General features: G+C 34.9%; 1 protein-coding gene across 1 annotated transcript in view; it reads right to left on the bottom strand.

Annotated features, from left to right (window-relative positions):
- LTN1 (listerin E3 ubiquitin protein ligase 1) overlaps positions 1–19,373 on the bottom strand; it is a 71,192-nt gene that overhangs the window by 40,058 nt on the left and 11,761 nt on the right. The window contains exons 5-13 of the mRNA XM_045501562.1: positions 17,429–17,632; positions 16,824–16,922; positions 16,086–16,316; positions 13,661–13,713; positions 12,767–12,947; positions 5,260–5,433; positions 4,499–4,689; positions 3,619–3,754; positions 1,737–2,546 (exon numbers count right to left, since the gene is read on the bottom strand). Coding sequence (XP_045357518.1) covers positions 1,737–2,546; positions 3,619–3,754; positions 4,499–4,689; positions 5,260–5,433; positions 12,767–12,947; positions 13,661–13,713; positions 16,086–16,316; positions 16,824–16,922; positions 17,429–17,632 — 2,079 coding nt within the window. The remainder of the gene's footprint in view (positions 1–1,736; positions 2,547–3,618; positions 3,755–4,498; positions 4,690–5,259; positions 5,434–12,766; positions 12,948–13,660; positions 13,714–16,085; positions 16,317–16,823; positions 16,923–17,428; positions 17,633–19,373) is intronic.

Here is a 19,373-nt window from a genome sequence, read left to right as displayed (position 1 = left end):
GATTCTGTGTTTCCCTCTCTCTCTGCCCCTCCCCCATTCATGCTTTGTCTCTCTCTGTCTCAAAAATAAATGTTAAAAAAAAATTTTTTTTTTAAAGTACAGACTAAAATGAACTATTGGGACCTTATCAAAATAAAAAGCTTCTGCACAGCAAAGGAAACAATCAGCAAAACTAAAAGGCAACTGACAGAATGGGAAAAGATATTTGCAAATGACATATCTGATAAAGGGTTACTATCCAAAATGTATAAAGAACTTATCAAACTCAACACCCAAAAAACAATCCAGTGAAGAAATGGGCAAAAGACATGAATAGATACTTCTCCAAAGATGACATCCAGATGACTAACAGACACATGAAAAGATACTCAATATTACTCATCATCAAGGAAATATAAATTAAAACCACAATGAGATACTACCTCATACCAATCAGAATGGCTAAAATTAACAAGTTGGGCAACAACAGATGTTGGCAAGGATGCGGAGAAAGAGGATCTCTTTTGCACTGCTGGTGGGAATGCAAACTGGTGCAGCCAGTCTGGAAAACAGTATGGAGGTTCCTCAAAAAAATCAAAAATAGGACTACCCTATGATCCAGCAATTGCACTACTAGGTATTTATCCACGGGATACAGGTGTGCTGTTTCAAAGGGACACATGCACCCCAATGTTTATAGCAGCACTAACGACAACAGCCAAAGTATGGAAAGAGCCCAAATGTCCATCAATGGATGAATACATAAAGAAGACGCAGTGTGTGTGTGTGTGTATACATTACAATACAATGGAGTATTACTCGGCAATCAAGAATGAAATGTTGCCATTTGCAACTACGTGGATGGAACTAGAAGATATTATGCTAAGTGAAATGAGTCAGTCAGAGAAAAGCAAATATGTGACCTCACTCATATGAGGAATTCAAGATACAAAACAGATAAACATAAGGGAAGGGAAGCAAAAATAACATAAAAATGAGGGAGAGAAGGGGCGCCTGGGTGGCTCAGTTGGTTAAGCGACCAACTTCAGTTCAGGTCATGATATCGCAGTTTGTGGGTTCGAGCCCCGCGTCGGGCTCTGTGCTGACAGCTCAGAGCCTGAAGCCTACTTCAGATTCTGTGTCTCCCCCTCTCTCCACCCCTCCCCTGCTCATGCTCTGTGTCTCTCTGTCTCTCAATAATAAATAAATGCTAAAAAAAAATTTTTTTCTTTTTTTCAATGAGGGAGACAAAACACAAGAGACTTAAATACAGAGAACAAACTGAAGGTTGCTGGAGGGGTGGTAGGTGGTGAGATGGGCTAAATGGGTAAGGGGCATTAAGGAGGACACTTGTTGGGATGAGCAATGGATATTATACATAGGGGATGAATCACTGGAATCTACTCCTGAATCATTATTGTACCATATGCTAATTAACTTGGATGTAAATTGAAAAAAAAAAAAGTATGGACTAAAATACTTAGCCTTTCATTGCCGAGCATTTGTTACCTCACCATACTTACTCAACACATACCCATAAGCCTCACACACTTCCCCATCACAATCAAGTGCACAATATACTGCTTGCCTGTGCTTACTTTGTCAGCACACAGACTAAAATTGGAAAGAATATACTGCTCTTCTTTAAATAGTCAAGAAACGACTCAAGAATAACCTCCATGCAGGTCTCATTCTACTCACTTATAATTAGTGTAGCGATGTAAGCCACTATAGTTTAAAGAGATATACAACAATACCTCAATGAGATCATCCAAGACACACTTTCTTTCCATATTATTGTCACAGCAACAGAGGGCACTGTACAAAATGTCCACCAAGAAACCAGCATCCTTCCTTTGATCTTCATTTAGCCAACCTATCAGTTTCTGGTATAAAAACTGTACAGCAGGATTTTTTTCGACAAGTCTGGCTATTTCAAGACGTTTGGCTTTGACAATACTCTGTTTTTCATCACCTAGTAGCATTTTAAATACTTGGGTTGAAGAGAAAGAGCTGAGCAGAGTGGAAAGAAACTTTAGATGTTGCTCTGACTTTTGCTCATTGACATAATTAATACTCATCGCTGCTAGTTTACAGACCAAGTCTTCCAAAGGTTTCTTCCTTAGTGGCGATACAAGGTCTGAACAATTATGAGAGAGAGAAAGTTCAGTCATTAATTCAGAGCCTTCACTGTTTTCGCCTTCGGAGGAGACACATTTTTCGTTCTCTTTATTACTTTCAGGCAGCTCGTCAGCAAATCTAACCTTACCAACTTTTTTTTTATTTGACTTCAGTGAGCTCTTCGGCTTCTGAAGGACCTGTAACAGGTTAGAAACACCTGACACGGATTTCACATCAGCTTCTGGCTCATTGATTTTCTCCACACAGATCTCTGACAGTCTTTCCCAAAAATTCAGTAGTACTTTGTCCAAACTGTGAGCTATTTTATCATCTTTTTCCACATCTGCTTTGGCTTCCCAGGAACTTAAGGTTTCTGCTAAATGGTTAAATAGCTGCCCATCTTGCAATCTTGGGTCTTTGAGAACTGCATCAATAAAAGGAATCAACTAAAAGAGATGGCAGAAATATAAAAGTTCAGTTTTCAGGGGAAATAAAATTTAAACAAAGTATTTGTAAAACATTATAAAGTTCCACATTTAATAACTGAAAAACATGGATGTTCCCTCCCAAAACTCTGAAGAGTTAACTTGAAGATCATTTTCGTATCATACAAAGAAGTTAATGATTTCACTGCATTCCCCTAAATTACTTTTTATGATATAGCTAACCAAGATTATTGATCATTAACAAATAATACAGTTTTCTTTGCATTTTCTGAACTTAATCCAATTTTTTACTTTTTTCTAAACCAATGTGAAAGAAAGAACCCAAAAATTCGGAATTCTTTTCCTTAAATTACAAAGATAAGTTAACTGAGACATAAACTAGGATCTAGGCTTATATAATTTCATTAATTTCCTAACATAAGGAACCATATTCCAGAACCTGCTCTCATCACTGGTTCTAAAAACCAAGCACAATTGTTCACACACAAAAAATAAATGTAGTTGAATATTTTAGAAGTAACAAGATGATTATTGCATAATTTATACTTAATATAAAAGATCACAAATGGGGTGCCTGGGTGGCTCAGTTGGTTAAGCATCCGACTTCGGCTCAGGTCATGACCTCATGGTTTGTGGGTGCAAGCCCCATGTCAGGCTCTGTGCTGACAGCTCAGAGCCTGGAGCCTGCTTTGGATTCTGTGTTTCCCTCTCTCTCTGCCCCTCCCCCACTTGCACTCTGTCTCTCTCAAAAATAAAATTAAAAAAAACAACGACGACAACAACAAAAAAAGATCACAAATAGCATCTTCAAAATTATGTTTTGTGTTGCGACTCTATAAAAGTTAAGGCTTGCACATCCAGAGACTAATTAGTACTCAGGCATTATGGTATTATTCTAGCAACAACAGTACAGAATTTTTATTTGTATGGTCAGAAGTACACATTACTCAATTTGTAAATTATAAGAATGAAATTTTTATAAAGCCTAATTTAAAAACGGCAACAAGATACAATGAGCTTGGTACTTTGCAGTCAGTGTGCAGGGGCATGATGATTTCTACATTATAAATACCTGATCACTGATGAGCATCTCTTCAATCTCTTCCTCACCTAAGTTTTGCTGCATTATAAAACGTAAGCATTCAAAAAAAGCTGATATTACTGCTGAGCACTCTGAAAAGCTGGTTTTGATTCTCTCTGTTGACAGCCTAAGAAATAATAAACAACTACAGCTTACTCTTTCACAAAACAATAAGCAACTCAGAAACACCAAAATGAACACATGGAAAAGGCATCACACCAAAAGAAGAGGATTTTTTAAAACAAAATTCTTAAACTAAAAACTAAGAACAAAAGGAACTTGGAAAGGTGTGGAAAAAAGCACATTTTCAAATAGGTGTCAAAAAAAGATAATACATATTTATTTTCTAGTCAGGAACAAGTCCATCTGCAAATTTCAAAGAGACGACTTAACCAAAGAAAGCTAATAGTGTAGGAAAAAACAGTTCTGTAAGCATTAATAAAAGCGAGTGTCTTTTATTAAGTTCAACAAATACACTGAAATAATTTTTTTTAATTGTGACTTTAAATAGCTATCATATTTAAGCTTATGGAAGTTTTAAACTCTTCACTGGTTCATTTTTACCTTTGGACATTTGTATTTATCAACATACCAAAAAATGCTCATATAAAAAAAAGTCTATTTCAATCTAAGGCCCTTACAATAGTCATTGCACTTTCTGTTGCGTATGACCACTGAAGCCTTGAAAGTACCCAAGAAAAAAATCTCAATTGAAATTCTATGAAAAGTTTAATTAAAAGTGTTTAATGAACAACAAAACAATTTGGAGAAATTTAAATAAGAAAGACCATAATGAGTATGTCATTTTACCCATTTGTGAAACCAAGAAAAATCTCTTCTGCTCTAAAGATCAAGAATTGAAACTCCTTACCCTGCAACTACAGAGGTGAGGAAATTTTTGAAGAAATCCAACTTTGGATCTGTAATGGACTGAGGGAGTTTGCTGATAAATGGCAAAAGATAAGGATATATGATGGTAGCCAGACCCCGACCGCCTTCACGAACCACAGCTGACAGCTTTGGAAACACACTTTTTTTTGCATTTACATGAAGCCAACAGTCCTAACCAAAGAAAAGATGGTTAAGAATAATTAGAGATCATAAAATACTTCTCCCAATTTAGACACACACAGGCTGTCAAAAGTAAATATCAAGTATTCTACCTAAAGAGGATAAAATCTCTCACCACCACTGAAAACTAAACTCGGAAATTTTAAGAAACTTATTACATATAGTAATCATGTACCCCACATAGTGAGGACAACATTGATCAGAAATAATTATTTAACTTAAAAGATTTATATAAAAGCTGCTTTCCAAAAGGGACACTAATATCTAATCTTAAATATAAGATTCAGATAAACTGACTTCACTGGACTACATAAAGTTTAAAGAATAATTGATAATGGCTGGCTAAACTGAAAGTAAAACAAAAACTCTATGCTAATTTTATGGTCAGTTTAAGATTTATACCAAGTTTTGGATTAAGTATTTTATTTCCAAGAAAGCATTTTCCAGTAAGTTTTAGGTATTATCATCTGATAGGCTCTGTCTCACATCATATCTAAGGCTTCTAAAATACAAACTAAGACAAGTATCTCAAGTGTACTAAATGTTACCTTTCTTACACACCTCAATAGTTGTAAGTGTATAAAGTACAGCTTCCCAGAGAGCCGGGCATACAATGGGGTCACTGTCATCAATGCTAAGTAGAACAGATGGGCTCACTTTGGATGCTTCATCTTTCATCAACTGTGGAATACGCTGGCACAAAGCAGAAACTAACTCAAAATAAGCTGAGCGGATCTAAAACAAAAAATGAAAAGCTGGATTAAATTAAAGCCTAGTAGAGCTATGATAAGATTTTTAATTTAATAGCTGATAGGTTATTCATACTAACCCTCCCATTAGTAAAACTAAAAGGGCTAGAAAAAATATCTTTAAACTTCCATCGAGTATCAAATGGCTGAAAGGACATTAGGAATTACCACATAAAAGTGAAGGCAGAAAGAATTCAACTTTCAATTTCTCTGGCTGAAGCAAATACAAATCCTCTCTAATGGCCAAGGTGTTCACCTGAGCCTCATATTATTCCTATTAATATACTAGGCCACACCAAGTTAAATACAGCCAAAGAAAAACTAAGAAACCATGAGTCACTATCAGCAGAAACAAAAGATGACACAGAGATGAGACTTTAAATCTTAGGTTTATCAGTTACAAATTCCTTATCAACAGTTCTTATTATATTTAAAGAAATACAAGTTTATAGAAATCTGAAAGGAAAAGGATCTTAGAAAAAGCACAGATGTGAAAAAGTACGAAGCACAATTCCTATTCCTAAAAATAGGCAGAAAGACAGATGATAGATTAAAATTCAATTTTCAGTTTAAGAGCAGAGAAAGTGAACTGAAAGTACAAAAGAAATTATCCACAAGAAGCACAGAAAGACAAAAAAAGGTAAAAAACACCAAGGATAGTGTAAGAGACAAGATAAAGTAGGTTTAACATATTTAAACGGAATCCCAAAGGGAGAGAAGAGAGAACGAAGCAAAGGAAATATCTGAAAAGGTTAACAGCTGAGCATTTTGTAGAGCCAGTGAAATACACCATTCTACAAATTCAGGAACTCCAACAAATCCCAAGCAAGATACATAAAAAGAAATCCACACTAAGACACAGAATGGTGCAACTGCAAAAAACAAAACAAAACAAAACAACACAACAACAACAAAACTCCCACAAGAACAAAGAGTAAACCATAAAAGTAGCAGAAGAAAAAGACAAACTACCTTCAAAGGAAGGACAGTAAGACTGAAAGATGACTTCAACGACAACAATGTAAATCAGAATACAGTGGAATATCTTCAAAAATAAATTAACTGCCAATATTCAATCCTGTACCCAGTAAAAATCTATTTCAAGAATGAGAGTGAAGGAATGCCTGGCTGCCTAAGTCAGCAGAGCATGAGACCCTTGATCTCGGGGTTGTAGTTTGAGCCCCACGATGCATGTAGAGATTACTTAAAAAAAAAAATAAAATCTTAAAAAAAAAAAAAGAGTGAAATAAAAACATCTTCTGATAGAGAAAAAAAAGACCATCATCAGCAGACCAACACAAAAAGAAATTCAAAGACGCCTTCTGTATTGAAAGTAGATGATTCCAGAGGGAAGGTAAGAGATGGAAAACAGAATAATGAGCAAATAAAGCAACAAATATGAAGATAAATCTAAATGAAGATTGAGAATACAATAATAATGTTTTCTGGGACTAAAAAAATACACATACACATATATTTAACCCCACAAAGTACTTTATTTCTGCATATTTTATATAAAATATTACCAAATGATGTTAGCAGTGTATTTAAAAAGATAAACATATAGCATGACTAGGCTGGAAAATAATATGATCATTTAAACATATGAGAAAGGCAATCAAGAAAACTTCATCATTATTTTATGACAAAAATACTCAGTAAACTAAAAATAGAAAAGCAATCTTAAACTTTATGAAATCTACAGCAAGCATCATAATCAAAACATAAGAGTTTACAACTATTTCCATTAAAGTCAGGAACAAGAAAAGGACGCCAGCTATCACCACCTCCCTCAACATGGTAGTGGAGGACCTAATTCACACACAGATAAGGAAAAAATAAAAAGAATTGGAAAGTAACTCAAACATGTAGCTATAATCATAGCAAAATAACAGGCTATAAAAAATATTCAAAAAGATGTAAACACTATCAGAACAAGAGTTTGGGAGAGTTGCTGAATATACAATTTACATACAAAAGCATAGTATACATCTACCAGTAGAAACAAAAAAATGTAATTAAAAAACATAGTGACTGTCACAATAGCAACAAAACCATAAACACGTTCAGGATGGAACATATTATAAAAATATTACTCTGAGATGAAAAGCGCCTAACACAGCCCAAAAATTTTGGAAGAAGAACAAAGTTGGATGGTTTCTAGACTTATTATAAAAAAATAACTAAGAGAATAAGGTATTGGTGTAAGGATAAACATATAAATATATGGAACAGAATAAAGAGTCTAAAATTTAAATCCAAGATATAAGGTCAACTGAATTTTGACAAAGGTGCCAGAGTAAGGAAAAGACAATCTTTCAACACATGGGATACTTCTATGAAAAAAAAATTAATTTGACTCTTACCACTACATCATACACAAAAATTAATTCTAAATGAACCTAAACTATAAAACTTCTAGAACAGAGAAAATCTTTGCAAACTTGAGGTAAGCAAAGATTAAAGATAAGAAATCAAAAGCAAGAACCATAAAAAATTGACAAACCGGACTTCATAAAGACTAAAAACCTACTCTCTAAAAACCATTAACAAAATGAAAAGTTAAGCCACAGACTAAAAGAAAACATTCATGATTCTTTATCTGACAATATACTTATATCCACAATAAGTAAAGCACATTCATAACTCAAAAATAAAAACCAAAAACTCAATTTTAAAATGGGCAAAAGAGATAAATAAATAGGTAAGTGAGCAAAAGAATATTGAGTAAAAAGACTGATACACTGATCTTCTTACCAAGAACCACCATAGGTTCTGGGAATAAAACGCAAAAACAACTGAAGACAAATCAAAATATGGGAAATCAAAATATGGAGTAAGCAATCCACACAAACAGAGCTTGCATTCTGTGCAGCTGTGCCTGGAAGGTGGTTGCGGTCACCACCGCAGAGGCACAGGGACAGCTACAACTCCAATAAAAAGCCTCGTTGGAGGAACTGGAAGAACCAGAAAGAAGAGCCCAGGGTAACCAACGAGGCAAGAGAGTGGCAGGAACTCTAGGAGGGAGCGAAGGGAACCCCCACATTTCTGTGTTTATGGTCTAAAACAACTATAGTTGACTCTTGAACCATGCACAGGGTAAAGTGAAAGCTGTTCGAAGCTAAAGCAGAAAGAACTGAGCTGAGATCTGAGATGCTGTCCGCAGCAGGCATGACAGTTTGCAGTTAGAGTCTATCCAAGTTAACGGTCTACCAACACAAAAATATCAACACCCTTGGGAGCAATATAAAACAATTCAGTCTCTAAAACATAACTTTCAGAGTACAGCCCAAGTGTCTACGAACAGGATACGATCTAAAATTACTGAAATATGAAGAGTCAGGAAAACGTGATCCCATTTCCTAAGACAGTAACTGAGATCAATCCCAAGAAGAACAGATGTTATTATCAGACATGAACTCTAAAGCAGCTATTAAAACTACACTCCGTGAGGTAAAGGAAAAGAGAACAATGAATAAAAATAAATAAATAAGAAATAGAATGTACAACACCAAGAATCAACCTTAATGTAAATAAACTATGGACTCTGGACTTCATCATTTATCAATGTAGGTTCAGGGGTGCCTGGTTGGCTTCAGTCTGTAGAGCATGTGACTTTTGTCTGGGTTGTGAGTTCAAGCGCCACGCTGGGCATACAGCTTGCTTAAAAAAAATGTAGGTTTATCAATTGTTACAAATGTAGCATTCTGGTAGGGGATGCTTATAATGGGGAAGGCTAGGCATCTGGGAGGGGAAGGGATGGGAGGGCATATATGGGAAATCTGCATCTTCAATTGTGCTATGAACCTAAAACTGCTCTTAAAAAAGTCTTTAAAAAAAAAACAACAGGAAAATTCATCAAAGAAATAGAAAATACAAAAAACCAAGTAGAACCTTTAGAAATAAAAAAAACATATTAAATTCAAAAGTGAGCAAAAGACTTGGACACCTCAAAAAGATATACAAATGGCCAAGAAACACGTTAAAATATGTCCAACATCGTCAGCCATCAGGGAAATGCAAATTAAAATCACAATGAAAAATCTCTACCCCAGAGGTCAGTAAACATTTTCTTTAAAGAGCCAGACAGTAAAATAGTTTAGGCTTTGTAAGCCATATGGTCTCTCTTCCAACTACTTAGCTTTATTAGCATGAAAGCAGCCACAGACAATACAAAAAACTATTTACAAAAACAGGTGTGCCACATTTTGACCCATAAGCTGTATATATCGTTTGCTGATCCCTGAATCCCACACCCATGAAGATGACCTAAATGAAAACAATTGATACAAAATCAATCTCATACACCGCTGACAAAAGTACACAACCACTTCGGTAAATAGTTTGACACCTTCTTACAAATTTAACATATATGTACTCTATGAACCATCAATTTCCTCCCCTTGCCCAAGAAAAATGAAAATCCATGTCCATAACAGAGACTAAACAATAAAAAGGAATGGACTGCTGATACATGCAACAATGAATAAATCTTAAAAACATTATAGTGAGCAAAAGAAGCCAGAGACAGAATATGTTTGGCTCCATTTATATGAACACCTGTATGTCGGTAGCAACAGAAAAGCAGGTCACTGGTTGCCTACAGTAAGGGGAAGGATGACTCAAAGAACCCATTTTTGGGTGATAAAAATGTTTAGTATCTTGACTGTAGTGGTTACATGAGTATGTACATGTAGATGGGTAAATACATTGGTCAAAACTTGTTAAACTCTATGCCTAAAATGGTTACATTTTGTTGTGAGTAAATTATACCTCAATAAAGTTGGTTTAAAAATTATTCTAGGATATTTTTTATATACCTGAATACACTGGGATACGACAGGTTCATCGTAACATCAGGCTCAATAACTTTATAAAGAGAGCAAGCTTCCCCAAATCATTCACTTTTTTGAGGAATTCAATAAATTTACTGTAATTTATAGGGAAGAATAAAGTCACATATTCTACGAATTGAGCCAGCCAGATGCCCAGAAGAATGAAGTTCTAAAACAATTTGGTCAATCTTGAAGATGAGGACAAAAAAAGTGATTCACCTGAGCAGTTATCAGGACACATCATAATGTCACGTTAACATGTGATATTAAAATGGAATGGATACAAACTTCTGGTACTGGCATAAGAACAAAGACCAATGGACCATAAGGCAGAGTTTAGAGACAAACTTATGAACATATGGAAATTTAATGTACCATATTGGCAGGACCACAAATCAATAGGGAAAGAATGAATAGTTCACTAGGTGATTTTTAGGAATACTGACTCACTACACATGAAGAGAAAGGTGACTAGGTATCTACTTAATGCTGTATAAAAAAAGGTAGATTTATTGATGGATTAAAGACTTCAGGGGCTCCTGGGCGGCTCGGTCAGCTGAGCGTCCAACTTCGGCTCAGATCATGATCTCGTGTTTTGTGGGTTTGAGCCCCGCGTTGGGCTCTGTGCTGACAGTTCAGAGCCTGGAGCCTGCTTCAGATCCTGTGACTCCCTCTCTCTCTGCCCCTTCCCTGCTTGCGTTCTCTCTCTCTCTCAAAATCAATAAACCTTAAAAAAAATGTATTAAAAAAACAAAGACTTCACATGAAAAGTAAAGGTATTAAAAAAAGATATAACTATTAAAAATACAAGAATGTTTTTCTGGCTTAAAAGTGGGAAAGGCCTTCATATGGCAAAAGCAGTGATTTTGACTACATGAAAATTACAATGTCTTTCTAAAGAGGACACAGGAAAGGTAACAAAGTGGGAGATTATTTGCAACGCCTAAAAAACAACAAAAGGACAAGTATTTAGGATAAAGAACTCTAGTAAAATAAAAAAAGAAAACTTCAAAAGAAAGGGGAGAAAGACATAAACAAGTAGTTTATAGAAGAAACACCAAAATTCAAAAAGCTTATAGAAAGATCCTAAAAGTCACTAGTTAGCAGAGTAATGGAAAAAAAAAAAAATTTGAAACCCTATTAGACTGATAAAAATTAGGGAACTAAGGATTCTAGTCCTGGCTAGGATATAAGGATACACAGGGCTCATCAGGCAATGATGGTTGAGTGTAGAGTAATGCCGCCATTCAAGAGAGCAATCTGGCACCACTCAGAAAATTAAGTATGCATATCCTCTTTGACTCAGCAATTCAAAAGCTAAGAGAATTTCAGAAAAAGAAATCCTTGCAGATTTGAAGGCACATGAATGAAGATGTTCACTGCTGCACTGTCTGTGACAGCAGGGAGTTGAAGGCAATCAGTGCATCTATCACTGAGGGAATGCAGAGGTAAAATAGAAGGGATGCGAATTTCTTAAGCCTACATAGTATTTAGAAGGCCTGATCAAATACTCATATAAGGACATGATAGATTTAAAGTATTTTTGTACTTTTAAAAAAGTACTGAGAACTTGGGGCACCTGGGTGGCTCAGACAGTTAAGTATCCAACTCTTGATTTTGGCTTAGGTCATAATCTCACAGTTCAGCAGATGGAATCCTGCATCAGGCTCGGTGCTGACAGCATGGAGCCTACTAGGGATTCTCATTCTCTCTCTCTCTCTCTCTCTCTCTCTCTCTCTTCCCTCACCCCACCCAAATAAATAAACTTAAAAAAAATAAAGTTAAAAAGTACTTAGTTCTTAAAAAGCACAGGTAAAAAATACATTCCAAAAGGCGGTGATGTACCCAATAGAGAAAGTGTTACAGAAGCTTCATTCAAGCATGACTTCTAGTGCTGTTGTCTTTGTCAATGTTAATGAATCAACAATATCTATTAATAAGATGTCTTTACAGAGACACACATAAAACAAGGTTTCTTATTGACCAACTGACAAAAATGTTGTGACCAGAGACTCACAGGCACCCTATCCTGTATTTCCCTTAAGAGTAATGCTGCAGTATTCACTTAATCGATATTCATGGGTTCTTCTTATAAGCTAATTACCATGAATAAGAAGAATCAACTATACATACAAAAGGACATACACTAAGCACATTTAGAATGGTTAGCTAGCAGAGGATGGAGAAGGAGACAGAGACATAAGAGAAAAAAAAATGCATGAAATTAGAAGACCTTCATGCACACCAACAATTTTAAAGTACCATGAACAGAACAGTGTGATAATACAACTCTGAAGTCTAAATAACTAAATAAAAAAGTGAAAATACAATAACATTGCAGTAAAAGAGGCAATTCAGTCCAACCACAAAGATGTGTTTGCAGAGTTTTAAACCTAAACAATGAGCATAAAACACAAACATAAACTAACAAGATCAGGGTGGAAAAAAGGAGTCACAGATGTTTACAATAAAAGATTAAGATACCTGAGGTATACTGTGTTTTCCATATTTCCAAAACTTATTCTGTGATAAAAGAGACTTAAATTTTTCCTCCAGAGAATCAAGCTCATTATCAGGTAAGAGGCAAAGCAATTTTTTTAATGCCAATAAGGAACAAGTTACAACCCGATAGAATTTAGCTTCTCTTTCTTCCTCTGGAACCGTTCTTGATGTGAAAAGAAAACAAACATATATAAGAATTCAGCATAAGCCAAACCACATACTTGGCACTTCTATTTTAAATGTTTTATCATTAAATATCTACCAAAGTTGCTTTATTTTTATTTCTGCATTCTATTCGTCCTGTGCCAACCCTCCTCCCTTAAAATACAAACAAACACAAAATTTGAATCACATGTTTTTCAACTAATACAAGGGGGAAGTAGATGAAAAGCTGTGGCTTGAAAAAAGTGGGCAATATACTGTTCTCAGTAGCAAGTAATAGGATGAGTCTAGGGAATGGATATCAGTGCATCTAGGATTACTTGCCATTAGGGACTCCTAATAGTTTGACTAGTACGCAAAAGTAAATGGGTGATTTTACCACTCTCAACAGAACTATTCAGAGTTCTTCCACTAGTTCAACCGGACCTTAAAATGATTCCTGCTAGGACAATCAAAAGGTAAATGTGGGAAAAATATAAAAACATCTCTTTTTAAAGAACCAAATGTGTAATGCCCAGATAATTCAAGTTAAATAGCAAGATAACTGCAAGTAAAAACACTTAAAATAGCACCTGGCATATAGCATTATAGTAAGTATTTTCATCTCTACTTTAAGAATCCCTTTTTTAAAAATGTCACATTGAAATTACCATCTTGTTATGGATGAGCGAAGCCAATCCTTAACGTGAGTTACATAGATATAACACAACTTACTGTGGATCACTGAGTGTATCAGGTGTTTCTTTTATAAGATGATCCTGTAGCACCTACACAGGAGGAAAAATCCCATGAGCCTTGAGATTTTATTGAACTGTCAATGGTGAACAGTTAGAGCATAAACCTCGTCTTACTTAAAAGCTCTTACCCCTTCCCCGCAAAATTAGCAAAATTAAGCAGCAAAACTAAAAGGTTTGAATTTTACCTATTTTTCTTTCCCTATGAATCCCTAAGGTTGACTGGGGTAAGAAAGAGAGGGTACTTCTGAACATTTCCAGTACCCATCAAGAATCTTCCCCTAAATACTCCTGGTCTCTTGTCTCTCCATTCCTCCTGTACACAGCAGTGAAGTAGAATTCCCGATTAGTAAGTTTGAAAGAGAAATTCAGGCTGTTTTCCTCTCCTCTCTTTTCGAGCATCTCCCTGCGCATAAGGGAGAACACACATTGTGCTCTGTTCCATCATGGAGGAAAGTCTAAGGTTCCATTCAAAGTGGGTAAGTCTGCCTACTTCCAGCATGCAGTACTAGAGAACTCACTATTCTAGTATCGCTTTTATCAGCAACTATAACAGCTAACATTTACTGAACTTTTCCATATGCCAGGTATTGCTTTGAGCACATTTCATCCATTACCTAAATTAATCCTCACAACTGCTCAATGAAGTACAAGTTAATTTCTACTTTAATAGATAAAGAAATAGAGGCACAGAAACTTACCCAAGGTCATGCATAACTAATGGCAGAATGTGACAGAAACCCAGAGCCCATGTTCTTACAGACAGTAGGACATAATGCCTGTAAGTCTGACATTTTGGTCTCAATGGCCTAACCCCTCTCTAAAAAACTGATTTTGCACTTAGGAAAGTTCAAGCCCAATATCTGTAAGGAACTGTGACATAACCAACTAACGGAAAAATAATGCAGGAACTAATCCACATATTCAATGATCAGTTATCCATCCATAACAAAGCCAAGAAACAAAAAACCAACCAAACAAAAAACTATGAATAGCCAAATTGGTTGTCTCAAAATCCATTTTCTTAAACTCTTAGTGTCCAAACTCATGACACTTCACTCTCACAACACTTATCGCTTGATATTTCAAATATACCAATGATTCTTGGGTTGAGAACTCCCTTTGAGAATACGATTAAAGCTATAAACACTCTCCCTAGAAAAACAAACTTGGTAAACTTGAAAAATGAAAAATGGAAGAACCAAGAACTTAAATGGGGAACTAGAATGCACATGGGTGTGTGTGCAGGGGAAGAGTTAGGTGAAAAGATCAGATAGGTAAGCCGGGACCAGACCATGCAGAGCCCTATAGGCCAGGATAAGAAATCTGGACATGTAAGTATAATGGGAAGCCACAGAGAGGCTGACTAACTGAAATGAGGGATGGTGTTTAAAAAAGACACAGGGTGCTATGGAAACACAGAAGTACTAAATAAAGGAATGAATGCCAGCATGAATTTTTTAAAATCCTCAATCTCCCCATCATTCATAGTACGTCTACTTTTATTTCTTGAGAGAATACTAATGAACTCAGTTGTCTGGTTTTTCCGACCCATATATTAGGAATAGCAGATAAAGGGAGAAGAAATGAAGGACAGTATAAGATACAAACCGAAAGCCACAAAAGTTATGGCTGATATCAGTCTTGCAAAAGTGTTGCAAGAACCCTGGCCAAGTGTTGGAGAAACTTTCATATCTGTTAATGACAATATAAATTTATATGGCCTTTTGAAGGACAATTTATCAATATAAAAATATTTGTAAATGTTCTCATCCTTTGACCCAACATATATGGTTACTAGAAATTCTACTATCACTCCGACAGGGTATGAAGAAATCTATTCAAAAATGTTCTCTGATGCAGTATTTGTTATAATAAAAAACAGGGAAAACCCAAATGTATAATATAAAAGGAGTTAAATAAACTGTTGTACATCCATACAAAGGAATTTCAGAAAACCAACAGAAAGAATGAAGTATATCTGTATACTTGTATTGATATGGAAATATGGGGAAAAATAAATTTAGATTTATTTTTTAGGGTATAGATTTATTTTTATTTACGTTTATTTTTAGGATTTAAATTTAGATTTTTTTTAGATGTACTCTTTTTTCAGATTATGTATCATAAAGTATATACCTAAATTTTTAGGTAGTACGACTAGGATTTATAAATTAAAGATGAAGAATTTAAATAACTTAGAAAGATCCAATCCAAAATGCTAATTATGTTAAAAATCAAAAATGGTCAATTTTGTTAAACACCATTTTTGAAAGGCAAACTTCCATTAAAAATATTTCACTTACTCGTTCCTTTATAATGCCAGGCGAAAGAGCTGTTGTTATAATATGCCTATATCCCTTAAATACTTGAGAAAAAAATACAGAATCACTCCAAGAACTTACACTTGTAATTTCATCCTTACAAAATGCTATGGCTTCAGGTTGCTTGCTTGGAGGGAAAGCTGCTTCAAAGGCATCTTTTGCTGCAGTCGCAGCTGGCGTGTAAGTATCACACTGAGCCATTAACCAATAGCCCATTAAACTTTTTAAATAAGGAGCCAAGTGTTTCTTTACTTTAAGGATAAGCTTTTCAAAAGCCTGCTGCGTGGCTTCTCGAACCCGGCGATCGTGATCCTATTGAAAATGTAATATGGTTTAAAATAGCTCTGACCCATAAAAACATATACAGACACTTCCAGATATGCTATGATGACCCATTAGTAAGAATTCACCTATGTTCAGAGCTAAACTAAAATTAATTATTATGTGAAAAAAATTGATTAATCTTTCCTTTTCCCCTTCTTGCAATGATAAAAACTATTCAAGATAGACTATTCAAGGTTAGGCCTTCAATATTAAGCAATTCACTCTCATTCTCTTCCAGCAAATATACAAAGAAGTTAAACTGTCAGAATTTACTATAACTAGAAAGTATCTAGGTAATCCTCTAGTAATCACATAAGTTTTGAAAACCCAGACTTCAAATACACTTTATACAACTTAACATGATCCAAATTGCATAATATTGACATAACATTTTATACTCCTCACCAAAAATGAATCATGTACATGTAATAGTTCTCATGACTTCAATCAAAAACTGTACAACGAGATAAACTAGTGTAAGTTTTTAATACTTACAAGTGAAATTTTGCAGAAAATTCTTGGCCAGTATGGAAGAACTCCTTTTACGACTTCCGTGTCTCTCTCTGTACACATGGTTCCAAATTCCTGCATAGCCTGAAAGTAAATTAGCAACATTGCTAAGAATCAACCGCCATAATATTGGCTATTCATTAGATCTTTTCTGTGCTAGAAACAGTCTATTTTATGTAACGGGAGAATGCACTGCTTCTGTTTGTGCCATATGGGACTAATTTGAAGGGTTCCTTCACAGCATACTATGATAGAAGCTTCTCAATTTTTTTAAAAAATAAAATATACACAAACAAAAAACTCAATTTAATATTATAAGGTCAAGTTTCCCATTCTCTAATGGGAAAAAATGCACAGCCAGAATTCCAAAATGGTTCAAGTAAGTGCAGAACGACAAACAAATTTGTAATCCACAAGATAAATGGTAAACTAAGCTTAAGTCTATGTGTCAGAAAAAAGGACAATTGTAAAAGAACTTATTAGTGATAAATGATTGCTCATTTTGCTTTACATAAAATATACCAATTGACACGTTGTTCTAACAAAAGAATTTTCTTGATCATTTTTATAAAAAACAACATAAAACTTACTTTTAACTTTGTTGTGACATCTTTCTTAGAAAGTTTCCGCAGCACCATTCGGAAATCAGAATCTACAAGACTGTCAATTTCTTCAGCTCCCTGAATAGCAGGAACATAGCCGAGGTCATTCTGTGACGTTCCAAAACCAATAAATCCAGGCACTGTTCCCTGTTCTTTGGCAAGGAGTTCTGCAGCTCGGCCACTGTTTGAAGGCTGATAAGAAAGTGGGGGGCAGGGGGAGATTCAGAGTGTAGGAAGAGTTCAAAATTTAATTTTGAGTTCTTACCCTTCACAATTCCCAGAGAGGAACAAGCTTTTATTTGAGAAGTTTTGTTTGCTAGTTTTTTTTTTTTAATAAAGCCTCTCTTTTTAAACGTTTTTTTAAATTTATTTATTTTGAGAGAGCATGAGTGTACGCGCACACACACACACACACACACACAGACAAACGACTAGGGGAGGGGCACAGAAAAAGAGAGAATCCCAGGCAGGCTCTATGCTGACAATGCAGAGCCCAATATGGGGCTTGATCTCGTGAATCAAGAGATCATGACCTGAGCTGAAATCAAGAGGCGAAAGCTTAACTGACTGAGTGACCCAGGAGCCCCAAGAACTTTTTATTTCCTAGCCTAAGATTTCATCCACTGCAATGTTCCCATCACTAAGAATCTATTAATAATTATCCTAGGAACCATTTTCTGGTTTGCTAAACATCAGAAAAATGTTTATTAAACTGGACACAATCCATTAGTGGCTCATGATATTAACTTAATGGGTCAAGACAGCATTTCAAAAAAATAGAATAAAATGTTAAAACTCAGAATGCATCACATACAGTAAGAATAAATACTACTTTATAAAATTAATTTCCAAATTTGTATAAAGAGTATATACACACAAATGTGTACTATGTAATGATATAAAATTGATTCATAAATGAATTATATCTTTTCATCCATTCAACAAACATTTATTAAACAATCACCATGGGACCAATCTAATGATAGCTATTTCTAAGACTAGGAGTTCCTTGAGGGCAGACACACTCATTTCTACATACCCAAAGTTACTCTAACTTCTTTGAGCTATAGTGGTCACAAATTATATTACTATGGACATAAAATCAATACAATGGTCAGGATATATGATACATTCCGTTGAACCATAGCCTGTGGTTTGTTAAATCGATACACAATATAGTAGCTTCCTAGTACAAAAAGTTAATAGGTTGATTGCAATAAAGAAAACATTTAAACTGCTAAAGAAACTAACATTTAAACTGCTAAGGAAACTAACATATCCATTGTTAGCTAATAGAAAAATGCCTCAGTTCAATGTCAAGCATGACGTTACAACCCACGCATTCATCTGTTCCTGACCTCTCTAAAAGAATGGCTGAAAGGTGATTCAATTTGCTCATACCTAGCAAAATTGTGTTTGGGAAACTCATTTGTCAAGGAATAATCTCGGCTACTTTCTAAACTGAATGACCAGAAATGAAAATGATAACATGAATTACATTTTTTTTTCAAAATAGTAGCATTTAAGACTAATTTCAAAAAAAGTTCTCTATTTTGGAACTTTATTAAAATGAACTAACATTATTCAGTTCACCTTTCTCAATATTGGTACATGAATAAAGAGCTACAAAGGAAGTTAGTGAATTACAATGTTGAAAACTAAGTATGATGACACTGGGACATCAGAATTTTATCTATAATACCATTTGTAAAGTTTTATTATAAAACAGAATAATGAACTAGTATAAAAAAACTAGTTAATGCTAAAAGCTAAAGGAGTCAAGGCTAAATTCTGAACTGACCTGAAATACCAGAGCTGCTAGAGGTAACTGGGTGAAGAAAGGTATGAGATTTCCAATTTCCAATGGTAAAGTAACAAATTATTTTTAAAATAGGCTAATTGTGTCTTTTTATTCAATGTTTACTTTGAGCTT

The sequence above is a fragment of the Leopardus geoffroyi genome, chromosome C2 (genome assembly GCF_018350155.1).
Source record: "Leopardus geoffroyi isolate Oge1 chromosome C2, O.geoffroyi_Oge1_pat1.0, whole genome shotgun sequence".
NCBI lineage: Eukaryota > Metazoa > Chordata > Mammalia > Carnivora > Felidae > Leopardus > Leopardus geoffroyi.
This window is presented reverse-complemented; position numbering and strand designations above follow the sequence as displayed.